A 13,155-nucleotide genomic window follows, 5' to 3' on the forward strand; every position below is an offset into this window, starting at 1 on the left:
CACACACACACACACACACACACACACACACACACACACACACACACACACAGTGTTTGTTCTGTAAGTGTGAGGCCCCAGGGGACTGGATCTCAGCCTCCTACCCTGTCTGCAATCTGTCATTTAACACTACAGAGCCCAGGCGAAAAAACAACCAGCCGTAGCCACCAACCACCAGCAACCACACGCTCAGTACGCACAACACAAGATGATTGTAAATGCACTACAGCTTCGGGTTTAAAAGGGGACGAGCCCGTCTGAAAGCAGTTTGCACTCTATTCATTAGAAATAATCACGCTATCCCCTGTTTACTAGGAGCACAGAAAGCGGTTTTACTGTTTAAAATCCAAAGAGCTCTCGTGGGAAAACACGCAGCATAGCCATTGCAACATCACACATGTGTTCTCCCCACTGTCCTCACTCTAGCGACAATGACAGTCCTCTGAGTAAACAGTCGTAGTCCTGAGCGGAAGAACGGCTAGCTCTGGTTGTTCAAGCTTAAGCAGTGTGGTCTGGAATTCATAGAGAATTGAAACCGTGCCATGTAGCTCAAATACAATGTTGGCAGTAAGTGTGATGGGTCAGCAGCAATTACCAAAGACAGTGTAATATATAGTAAGCATCTTCTTTGATAATTCCTTCTGGGGGGGAGGGTTGTGTGTTTTTATGTCGCATCACGTGGGATTTAAGTTGGGCACAAAAGCAGTGCTACTCTGTCACAGCATCTTCTCAGAAATTATGTTGTTTTTTTTTTTTCTTTACCTGGACATTTCCTCCTCCTGACCATGCACTCTCTGATCTCAGAGACCTCAGGGCAGGGTTTGCCAAAGGACGACGGGTACTGCATGACCTGCCTTGTGCGGGTCTCCTGGCCCCGCTTGAAGCCACAGGTTCTACCAGATTTCGAGCAGGGGCTCCACTCGCTCCATTCACCCACCTCACAGTGCACTGACAGGAGGAAATTGGCAGAAGGGGAAATATAAGGATAATAAATATTTTGCAAAATTTTGACATGGGGTTACTCGCTTTTTCAAAAGGGTTATTTACCAGACATTTTTCTTTAACATATCCACACTCACACTGGACTGACCTTGCGGTATGCACTCCATGAGTTTGTCATTGGGCTCATAGTCCTCTGGACAGACATGGTGACACATGCCACTGAGCTGGTATAGGCCCGGCCGGCACTGCTTACACATGTCGCTGCTCACACATGACTCACAGTCTGCAGGACACTCTGCACAGACAAAATGTAATCTGGCATGTAATATGTTTAATGTAGTTCTATATAAACTAGTTCTGCAACCCAAATAAATGAAATAAAAGGCAAACTTAAAAAAAAATCCCCATGCCTGATTAATGTAAACTCTGAGTACTCACTGAGAATACACTCCCTCTGTGCGTCGCTGCGGACCATGCCCTCGGGGCAGTTCTCCTGGCACTTGCCCAGGTGAAGGTAGAATCCTGCTCGGCAGTGCGTGCAGAAGTTCTTGTTGAAGCAGGAGTCGCACTCTGACCTGCACTCTGACGGAGAAACACAGACCCACCGCCAGCGTTTATTTAAACCATACAAGTTATCATGTGTGTCCTGTGCGTTAAATATACAGGGTGTCACTGTGTGTGTGTGTGTGTGTGTGTGTGTGTGTGTGTGTGTGTGTGTGTGTGTGTGTGTGTGTGTGTGAGTGTGTGTGTGTCAGGCTGGAAAAACAATATGGGACACTGCAGGGAAATTAATGTTTACAGGCTGGATCATGATAAATGATTTTAAACAAAGCAACTCTTGATTTCATATAATGTCACCAAAAGGAAACATGCTAACAGGGTCAGTCTCATGTTTTTCACTTGTTCAGGAACATGTAGGCCTCTACTTCATGCCATACTACACTTCACTAAGCAGGGCATATGATTTAATGATGCACACAAAGTCAAGTTACGCTTTTAAAGACACCATATTTAGCCTGAATATTTCAGTGCTTGTGCTCGTTTAAATTTGGATGTTCTTTTTTTATTGGAATCATGCAGTCAGTTAATATATCCATAAAAATTCTTTTTAAATTTTTATATTTGCAGTTTATTTGACTCACTTGTACAGGTGTTTCTTTCAGGAGAGCGTGTGCCATAAAAGCCTGGCGGACAGGAAGTCATGCACACCCCGATCTGCTTCATCCCAATCCTCTCCAAATGCATGAAGAAGCGCGGCTTGCAGGAAAGACAGCCATTGTAGTCAGAGCAGGTCAGACAGCCACCCTGCTGGCACCCTGAGCTCACACCAGAGATCGCTGTCGAGAGGAGCGGGTGGATGGGTTTCACATTAGATATAGATCTCACACACAAAAATATTAGGATTCTTATAAAAAAGGAATATTTATGAATAAATATGACATATTTTTCCAGATATTTTAGGGCAACTCAAAGTTCTGAGTGCATGTATAACTCATTCCTTCAATGTTCCACCTTTTTGTACTGTAAAAAAAGGCAAAAAGAGAGAGAATACCAGTGCTTTTCAAACTACAAGAGTGTTGCTTTTCTTACAGAACCTTTTATATCTTTTTATAATTGAGGCAAAACTCACAACAAGCACTTGATATCTGAGTTTTGCCTTCTCAAGTTTCCGTCTACGATAGCTTTAAAATCTTGCAGTGATGGTAATAAAACAGGGAATGAAATGAAAATGGAGAAAAGGTTAAAATCCACATCTTTAAGTGTGAGGCCAAAGGTAAATTTAGCTCCACCAGGAATTAAATATATTTACAAGGGTTGCATTACAGAAGACAAACCACTTAATGTCACATTAACTTAAAGCCCAGTGCCAATGACAGCAATTTATTCCATATTTGCAACTCTGTTTATGTGCATAAGTACTGAAGTGTTTAGTTTATGTTGATATATATATTCAAGAGTAGAGTTGTCCTCCCCAACTATATACCAGTTTGAGATGATTCACCACACTTTGTCTTCCATGGATGAAAGTACAGGTTGTAGGTTTTAATCATTTTAACTGTATGTTGCAACTTTGTCCCCGGCATGTTTAATGTCTCTCAAATTCCAACATGTTTGCATCAGTGTGATAGTATTTTAAGTAAACGAATCATAACAAAGGCTAATAGTGACAAATTGTAGAAATATGACTTCTTTGAAAAAACATAACAGTCTTGTATAATATTTGCTCTTTGGTGTCTGATTTAAATTGGAGCACAATGAACAGCGATAAAGTGGACAACCACAGAGGTGATTTACTGAATACAACCTGACATGCACACCAGGTCCCAGGCACCTACAGTGTTGCTGTCTCCATGAAGACATTGGTTAACACACTTCTTTAAATAATGGCATGTGTAAGTTAATGGAGGGTTTTGAGAAACCCTCTCATGGACAGCTATGTGACAGAAACATATTAATCCATACAAGGAGTGACTCCTGTGTGAGTATATAGGCAATAAGAGTCTTTGAGAGATTTCCCACGTTTTATATACTATTATATTCACCTGCGCTGCTGCTCCTGTTTGAGAGGTGTTGCCATAATCACATATGTCAGGTAAATTAAAAGCAACCCCTGCAAGAACGTCAGGAATTGGTTTTCCTCCCCAGTCTTGGCATTGCATGCCACTGGCTTTCATTGGCCAGCATTTTCAACTCAGGGTTTAGCTGTCAGTTTACCATAGATCATGGATACTTTGTTTGAAATATCCTGACTATCTTTACAACTGCTGTCCATTTGCCCACATGTGTTCCTGCCAAGTTGCCCTGATTCACAGAAGCCTTAAAACACAGGAATTTGGCCTTCCCCTTGCTTTTGCACCAATGAAACCTCAGTTGGACAGTGGTAACTTGCATAACAGCAAGAGTTACACATATAATAAACACATTTGCACACATATACGTGTTTTTTTTTTGTGTGCAAAAAACCCCCCCATTTCATTTCAACCAGTGTGTTACATGCTTACCTTCATGCCTCTCAATTCACCCAGGCTTTACTGTGCACAAACTCTGTTGTTAGCCATAAATCAAAGCATCCTCCATGAAGCTGAAACGTCTTCATTAACTATAACTAATATTAATGTAATTCCCACTATTAACCCGCCCCCTTTGTTTCTGGATGAATCATCACAGACAGGAAGCTCACAGCTTGGGTTCTGTCTCTGTGTGGTGATTTGGACCGGCTAACTGAATGGTCATTGACCCACCCCCACTCACTCTTACCCCCTGCTTTCCCTCTAATGTCTGTAATCATTCACCCTTTCACCAACTAATCCCTCCATCCTCCCTAATATCTGCTTTCTTAGAGGAAGTTGGGATTCATAGAAGGGCCTATCAACTTATGGTTACTGAGTCAGTCTGTAAGAAAGAAGATTAACCTACTCCTTAACACAAAAACCAATTAACATTGGGTCAGTATGTCAATATATGCTAAGGTTACAATTTTTTAATCTTTTTGAGTAAAACAACATATTTTAGTGTATCGTCCTGCACAGAAGTTGTTGACGTTCTCGTTTCATCTCTTTCACACTCTGCTGAGAGGCTCTTTAATATTGTTTAGAGGGAAATAAACACAGAAAGTGAAAATATGCGGGGGGTCTAAAGAAAACACTGATGTCTACATTTGTGTGGTACAAACACACGTTTAAGGGAAAATAATCAACTCATTACATGCCCGATAGATTCGACATCTATCTGGTCCTGTGTGCAGGTCTGAGCTCTGCAATCCAATGTAAAGAGAAACAGGTGTAGTGAGATCTTTTAGCCCCAGGTGGCAGGGATAAAAACATCACTCCGAAGGTCCATTGTTGTAGATCACAGACAGTTTTGACCATACTGGCAAGCGATACATGGAATATTCCAGTTATCACCGCTCATCTCAAACGGAGTTAGTCACAGAGCACATCTGGAGACCCTCAATGATAAAGTGTGCGTAGGAAGAACAGAAAAAATACTTTATTGATAATTATTTCATAGTGTCATGGAAAAAAGCTGCTCATTGCCCAAGAGAGGAGACATATTGTTGGACCCCAGAGAGATATATGAGAGCCGAAATACCTTCACAGTCAGTGTGGAACTTCTCTGCTGCTTGCTGGAGTCAGTTTTGCATTGACTAACATTTTGCACAATTACAAGAGTTACATTTTGGATTCATATTCACCAGAACATGAATCCATCAGAATGTACCCTGCTGATGTGCACCAACAGATTAAAAAAAATCTCCAAAAAATGTTTTTTAATACTTGATAGTATAAGGCAGCAAATTCACGTAAATCTCACTAAGTATATGAGCTAAAGCTTTATTATTCACCAACCCTGAAACCAAATAAACAACAAACTCCGCGCATGAAGTCTGCTCCGCTGACCGCTAGAGAGCGACGGGAACCACGAGACCGAGCGCACAGGGAGGCTGCTGCAGCCTTCAGGTGAATGAATCCAATTAAGGAAAAGGGTTTTAATAGAGAGCTTGAGCCGCTCACCCAGTCTAGGCACGGGCAAAATATATACATTTAATAAAAAAAGAAAAAAGAAAAAAAAAAAGAAGGAAATACCAGTTTTCCAAATTAAGCAAACATACATAACATTAAACTCCATTGCAGAAATTAGAGTTGGGAGTATGGATGATGGTAATGTGTTGTTGTTGTTTTAAGTATTTTGTTTTTATCTATTTATTTATTTGTTAATTATTGCTTTTAATCCTGTTTCATATGCAGAAAAATTAAATGTCACCTGAACTTTTATTTGATGATGTTTTGATTTGGTGATCACTTTAAAAGCGCATCAGGAGGATTGTTTGTTTACTTTCATATCTGCCAATTTATTACACGGCGCAAAATTAATGTAACCGATTAAGAAATCTGACCAAAGACTAAATATTGGAAGATTTGTTTTAATGGCAACAGAATGTACGATGCAGATCTTCGTAACTTCGACTGAAATCGGTTAATAAATATTGTTGAGCATAAGCTGAAATTAAGTGAATATCAATTAAAAACTAGAATAAATAATATACAAGCCTAATAATAGGACTTTGTGGCGCGGAACAGCACTTTACTCACGTTTATGTTGCCGGTGCCTGGAGCTGCTGTGCTGCTGACAACCAATGTAATCCATGCAGTGCAAGATGATCAAAACAAAGGAGAGTTGTAATTGCATAGTAGCCCAGAGGTGAGACTCGTAAAGCCAATGTCAATGTTCGCCAAAACACTTATTAATAAGATTCCGTTTTCTGTCCCCAGACGAAGACAGAGGCGGGATTGCAGGTAATTCCTAGACACAGCGGGACCCCCAGCAATGTGGTGATATGTGGTGATGGTAATGTACAGTGGCCCAATGATGCCTGGGCCGCTTAGACTGTAACATCCTGGATAAGGTCCACATATGTGCCAAGAAAGCCAGACTGAGTTAGGGATCCGTTATCCTTGTAGTAATAAAGAATATCCCCCCCAACAAAAAAAAACCCAAACAAAAACCAAACAACCACGCCAAAAAGATGGATTTTCATCCGTTGCGAGGAGGAGAAAAGTAGAATCAAACATCAGTGAAGGTCGCAAAGAAAAAATAGAATGATTAATGAAGCATTATCGTGACTCTCGAGAAGTTTGAGGGATTAAATCCATTTGTAGAACTCCAAATGAACCTTTCCCTCCCTCTCCAAGTCTTTCTCAGAAGAGATGCGCCGTGCGTCCCGGTGTACAGACTGCGCTAATATGCCGAGGGTCTCGGCTTCATCTGACCATCAGCTGACGTAAAAGCCACTACAGGACCAACAACAGAAAAGACAAATTAGGTTTTTAGGTTAAACAGCTCGCGTTGCTCTAACCACCAAGCGCACACCTCCTCCTTCTCGCTGAGCTACAACTGAACCAAAGTAAATCTCCACAGCTTCAGCGCTTTTCTGCTTTGCGTGCAGGACCCATTCACTTCCCTCAGCCCGCTGATGACTTCAGCTCTCTCTCTCTCTCACTCTCTCTCTCCCTGTCGATCTCTCTCTCTCTCCGAAGCTTGGGGTATGCCCTCTAAATAAACTTTGGGGGTCAGAGAGAGAGAGAGAGAGAGAGAGAGAGAGAGAGAGAGAGAGAGAGAGAGAGAGAGAACCTTGTTTTTCAGCGAGGGTTTAGTAATGTGAGCTGTTGCTTCTCTGTGATTCCTATTTGGTTTTGCTATGAAGCTTTGGATGATCATTACTCAGTTGTTAAAAGATGTAATCAGATGTATACTTGAGTTTTGCTAAATCTTTTGTGCAAATTAATTTCTGTTTGATAAGCAGAAGAAAATGATAGACGGATGAATGAATCGATGGGTAATTTCTACATCTCATAAAGGAGGTATTTCCCATCCTAAATAATATAATAAAACATTAGTGCCGATGTTTTTGAAGATGTTTTTGCTTTGGCTGACATTCTTTGGACAAATTCATATCAAAACAGTTTTTCTCCCACTGAAGTGACATTTTAAAGTCACTCCAGTCGTACTGAAGTCTGCTGAGTACGTATCTGCCAAAAACTGTTATTTCATGCATTTGAAGCGTTGTGAGATTGCTTAAATGAGGCAAGTGGTGCAAAATGGTCTCATAACATTCTTGATAAATGCAACATTTTTCTTTTTCTTTTCTTTCTTTTTTTTTGCGACAGGGAGGGATAGTTCAGCAGGGAGGTAGAAAATCCCCAAAAAGCAGTAGCACCTCACTGTATTGCCTCTAGAGGGAGTTCCATAAAAGCTTGTGGCACAGATTCTGCACAGAAAAGCACGGGGATCAGTAGGTTATGGGGAACTTTACACTTGACCTTTGTTTGATGAGTCACCGTGTTTTTTCTATTTATACAATGTAGAAGATTATTCAAGAGAATAACAGCAAAGTTTAAAATAGACATGTAACCCAAGAATAATATTCAAATCTTGTTTTGGCCTCAAATTATTTAACATCAAGGAAATATAAATACACTATCAGTCAGTGATACATATGTCGGGACGACCTAAGCACGCAGACGCAAACAATGCAGGTTTAGACATTTTGGTGATAAATTCTGTTAAATGGATGGACTTTGTGATTTACCTCTACGTTTAGTGAACTACAGCCTCTGGAGACCAGAGCAGAGCAGTGGAAAGGGCAGCTGAAGCTTCATTTGTCTAACTAGTGTGTTGATGTTTAGGGGAACAGTATCCATGAGTCCAGTGCTTTTCCTCCCTGTGGCTTCTGGTCTTTCATCAGTCACTGTGCCGAGGAAAGCAATACAAACACAGTGTGGACTAGTTCTTTATAGCAATACTTCCCTGTTTGCCTGTCTGTACTAACTCAGGACCAGGACGGTGAGACATAACAGAGATTGATGCATTGTTTTAAACCCTTTCACCTCCACCGAGGCAGACTCCTGGATCCAAACTTTGCCACAGATGCGTTAATGTGGAACATGTGACTCTAATACACACATTTGTGTCTTCTTGCCTTCCTTTTTGTAAACTGGTGTGTCTTTGAGCAGCGGCATAGTAACGCCTTTGTTAAACTTTGTCAGACTACGAAATGTAATCTCATGTGTCTCTCTTCCATGATTTTGCAAAAAAAAAAAAGGGGGGGGGGGAGTGTTGCAAAAACATTCAGATACAATGTTATGAAAAATTATGAAATTTGCCACCTTGCTTCCTTTAGTCCCATCAGTTTGGTATAAGGGATATGGAAGAATAATGCTGGTCTTTGTGTGCCAGTCTGAGCAAGCCCATGGGAATAGGCACGTGTGTGTATCTGTGTGTGTGCGGGTGTCTATGTGGCACTGGGGTGTGGAAGGTTAAGGTCACTTGGTCAGTCCCTGAGACCGTCCAGTGAGAGAATCACTCGACACCTGTAAATGAAGTCGGGCAGGTGCACAAACCCTCTCGACCAGCGATGGATGTACGCGACAAGATTTTTTTTTCTTTTTAATACCACAACCAGTCCTATTTTAGCCTTAATCCACTTTAGGCATTGTACGAGACTTTGTACCATTATACATGATGACGCAAAGTCTGGGACAAATTAATGTTAACATAAAGAACTTTTAAATTCCCAGCTGTTGCTTCTGGTGTTTTGTTTAATAATATGGGCCTAATCCTGACTAGAATATATTGAGACTGGGTTGATCTGTGGAGCATTAAATTTTGATCTTATAGTCTCTTAAAATATTTGCTTCCAGTATATGTTAACAGCAAAAAATGCATTTGCTGCATAATGGATGGGATCAGTAGTTGAACCTGCTGCCTGTCATCCAGCCTTCCCTAAACAGTTAAGCCACAGCCATCAAACGTTCAAACGTCCTAAAAATGAAAAGACATTTTGAAAGAAACACACACAGACACTTATAAATTTAAAATTAGCATCAATTTGGACTTATGTAACCACCAAAAATGAAACAATAAAACTTGCTCTCCTTTTAGCTCTGTTTTGGTTTCTATTACCACCTGAGTGAGATATCTGGTTCTTCTCTGCATTCACCAGCTAGTTGCTAACTTTATCTGTTTTCATGTTGGGCAACCCACAAGTTTTGAATATAATCTGCCTGTTATCGGCCATGCACGGCCTACCAGTAATCTGTATCACATCATTCAATGCTGAAAAAGTGTAAAAGTCTTCAAACAGTCTCGGCGACTAGGATAGTGGTGTAGTGATTAGCTCTGTCGTCTTACAGCAAGAAGGTGCAGGATTTGTATCCGCTTGCCAAGATTGCCTGTCTCTTTCTAATAACACATAATGCGTGTTGCTCTCTATTTATTACGTATTACAACAGATGATAACCCAAGCAAGATTGGGATACCTACTGGTTATTGTGGCGCTATAACAACTAATCATGGCAATTTGATGGGCTTATAACACATCAATCAGCTGAGGTGATGTGTGCCATATATAGCTGATTTATCATTTTTTTAAGCACTCTTCTGTTGTTCAGTTGTTCCTAACAATGTTCACATCAATATTCAGGTGATTTTCAGAACACGAGAGACTGAACTTTAATGCATGTGTGGGAATGTCAAGAGCTAATTACTTTTGCCATTTTTGAGTTTAGGCTATAAATAAGCCAATCTTTAATATAAACAGATATGTGCTTTGTTGTAACCAATGACATTGCACAGCCCTCATTAAGAAGCCATACTTGTAATCTTTAACTGCATCAAAGGATTGAACATACCACAACATCACAAAGCCATTACCTATGATCTCCAAAATGTTCATTCCCAGGCCTATGACTCATAAAATTCCCATTTGACAGTGACAATGCTGATCAAGTGTCCTGTCATCAGCTTAGGAATTAGGCTAGTGTGGACTTTTCTGACATTGCATCTAATAAAGCTGCAGATATCCCAGCAGCTATCCCGCACATTCTCCCTGCATGAAGCAAGCAGAGAGGGAGACAGTGACATGGGGCAGCAGAGGGTGTACAATGTTATGAAAATAGACATGCAGGAGCACGCACACACACACACACACACACACACACACACGTGGACACATACACATAAATAAAGGCTCTAGAAGTTCCAATAAATACATAGTGATTCTTGAAATTCTGTTAGACACAAAGACAAGGAGGATTAGATTCGTATAAACAAGGTTAAGACAGGTGTGTGTGTGACTGTGTGTGTGTGTGTATCTGTGTGTGTGTGCTGGGGTGATTGAGGGGATCATTTCATACTAAGAGGGATTGAGAAGGTAGTCAAGGACAGATAATCACTGCGAGCAAGAGCTGTCAGCTGTACACACAGAGGGAAAGCAAGTTAGAGTTTTGCATAGAGAAGGTCAAAAGAGAAGGGCACCATAGCTGTGTGTGTGGGTGTTCATGTGGGTATGTTTGTGTTTGTGAAAAGGAGACAAATTACCACTGATTCTCAATATTTAAGCGTGTTTCCCTCAGATAAGCAAAAAATGCAAAAAATACACACAGATCCGTGTTGAGGATTGTGACTTTTTGGTAAATGTGCTTTGCTTTCGTGCCAAGAGTTTGATGAGAAGTGTGATACCATTTACATATCTGCCAGGAGATGATTAGCTTAACTTAGCATAATGAATGGAAACTGGAGGAAATGGCTATCCTGCATCTGTCAAAGCAGCAAAGCCTACCTACCACGTTGCATTTTGCGCAACCCCCCCCTCCCCAAACGATGTACTATACAATATCCGAAGTGCGGAAACAATCTAAGTCTTAAAAACTAGAGTTAAAGGGGATAATGTACTGGAATATTTCTTGGCTGGTAAATGTGAATTCCCAGCAAGTCATGTAAAACACCAAATTGCTGTTTTTAGACCTGTGTTTTGTTACCTTTCTGACACAGCCAGGCCTGTTCTTTTCATGTTCTCCGCTTGTGCAAAACTAAGCCAACGCTATGCTTAAAGTTGCTCGTAGACATATGAGGGGTATATTAATCATCTCATGTTTTAATCAGACTATTTAACACAATCCTGGTGACTGGTGACCCCTAAAGAGACCAGCTGACAGAAGAAGAAGAAGATCAGTCATTTCATTCACCTCTGTAGGACAGTCTCATTTCTCAAAATGTTGAACTGTTACATAAAGAGTTTTTTCCTTAAGTTTGCTTAGTAAAAAACATATTTTTCTTAGTTTTTAATATGTGCATGTTTAGTTCAAAATGTGCCTGTTTAGCACGAGGGTAATCAGGAGTGGCTTTTTAGGTGTTTTCTTTTTTTTTTAAGCCTCTAGAAATTAGAGGAAAGAAAGCAACCCCTTTTTATCAAGAGAGAGAAAGTTTCAATATTCTCCCCATTCTTGCTGCCTCGGTTTTGGGTTTGTTATGAAGCCATGCGAGACAATGACAGCGTACAGGGGATCAAACACTGCTTCCTAGGAAATTTTAATCACTGGAGCACCACCAGCTCTTTTCCCCCCATCACTTGTTGCCAGGCAACAGGTGTGGCAAACCCAAGGTATTCTGTATGTGTGTGCGTGTGGTATATCTGTTGAGAGGAATAGGAGGGTACGCAGATCAGGGTGTGTATAGAAAAACCTTGGGGCTATTTTATTAATCTGCATGGGGAGCCCTTTCTTTCACTGCTCATGCTTTCTAGCAGGCGGCCTGTCTGCCCTCGACTTTTGTCCTGTGATCTTTCAGCTCTGCAGGAACCCATGTCGCCCTCCAAGACAGCCTGTGTGAGAGTAGCTGTGTGTGTGTGTTTGTGTGTGAGTGTGTGTGTGTGAGAGAGAGAGACTTTCAAAACCCTCCAATCGTTATGGAAAGTTTGCAAAGCCACATCTCTCTGGAAAAATCTAGTTTAACGTGCAAATACTGTTAATCACTTTTGTTGACTTTTTACAGAACACATGGTTCAAGAACAGCCCTCGAGAAATGTCAAGATTACTCACTATAGAAAGTTGAAAGAAGGCAGATGGCCTGAGCTTTATTTTTCTAGTGAACAATTTCCTCTCAATATAAGGGCTCTAATGGAAAGAGCCTGAATTAAAACATGTGTGAAAGTACAATTTCCCCCTTCGCTTCTCACCCAGGCAGAACAACCCTGGTGAACCGCACTGCAAAACGAATTTGTCTTTTTATTAAGTAAATTAATTCAAACATTTCCCCATCCAAAGAAAAAAAAATTAGGACTCTTTCCCCTTTTCCAGCATTGCTCAGTGTTGGCCACATCTGTTCGGCCCCAATTACCAGTGGCTAATGTTGGGTTGTTGATTTCAGGAACTGTTGAGACAGTGCGGTTTTAACAGTCAACAAATAGCTCCTCAGATGTTCCAAACATTAGGTCAGTGGAGTGATGCTTCTCTGAAATGCACTGGGCAAAACATAAATCCTGTTGCTCTTTTGCCAGTGTTTTTTGACTTGGTTCAGTTGGTTGTTTTTGCAAGGGAAGTATAATTCCATATAACTGGATGCACAAAAACTACCTTTTCCATAGTCAGCCAAGTGCAGTTTTCCAAAGAGCTTGTTTGGGTGCTACAAACAAGAACACTGAAGACTTTTGAGCAAAACTAACTGCAGACGTGCAATTGGTCCTGTTATTTTGTGCTTACTAGTGCCAAACAAAACATGCTAACAATGAAAATTGTATCATGCTAATAAAATTTTGAGCGCATGTAAGGCTGAACTTGTTCAAATTCTTAGTTCATAGAGTTTGCACTGGCAACATTTATGAGCACTAAACAAAGAAAAAGGTTAGAGGTCAGGGGAATGTCTTTAACTTTGTAG

At 40.8% G+C, this 13,155-nt stretch overlaps 1 protein-coding gene across 1 annotated transcript in view; it reads right to left on the minus strand.

Moving 5' to 3' along the window:
* rspo3 (R-spondin 3) overlaps window positions 1-6,965 on the minus strand; it is a 14,386-nt gene extending 7,421 nt beyond the window's left edge. The window contains exons 1-5 of the mRNA XM_005944555.2: window positions 6,036-6,965; window positions 2,085-2,279; window positions 1,381-1,524; window positions 1,091-1,237; window positions 763-948 (exon numbers count right to left, since the gene is read on the minus strand). Of these exons, the coding sequence (XP_005944617.1) occupies window positions 763-948; window positions 1,091-1,237; window positions 1,381-1,524; window positions 2,085-2,279; window positions 6,036-6,132 (769 nt within the window). The 5' untranslated portion in view covers window positions 6,133-6,965. The remainder of the gene's footprint in view (window positions 1-762; window positions 949-1,090; window positions 1,238-1,380; window positions 1,525-2,084; window positions 2,280-6,035) is intronic.
* Between the last annotated feature and the right edge of the window lie 6,190 nt (window positions 6,966-13,155).

This window comes from Haplochromis burtoni, unplaced genomic scaffold (assembly GCF_018398535.1).
Source record: "Haplochromis burtoni strain Fernald_Lab_line unplaced genomic scaffold, NCSU_Asbu1 Contig_391, whole genome shotgun sequence".
NCBI classification, from domain to species: Eukaryota; Metazoa; Chordata; class Actinopteri; order Cichliformes; family Cichlidae; genus Haplochromis; species Haplochromis burtoni.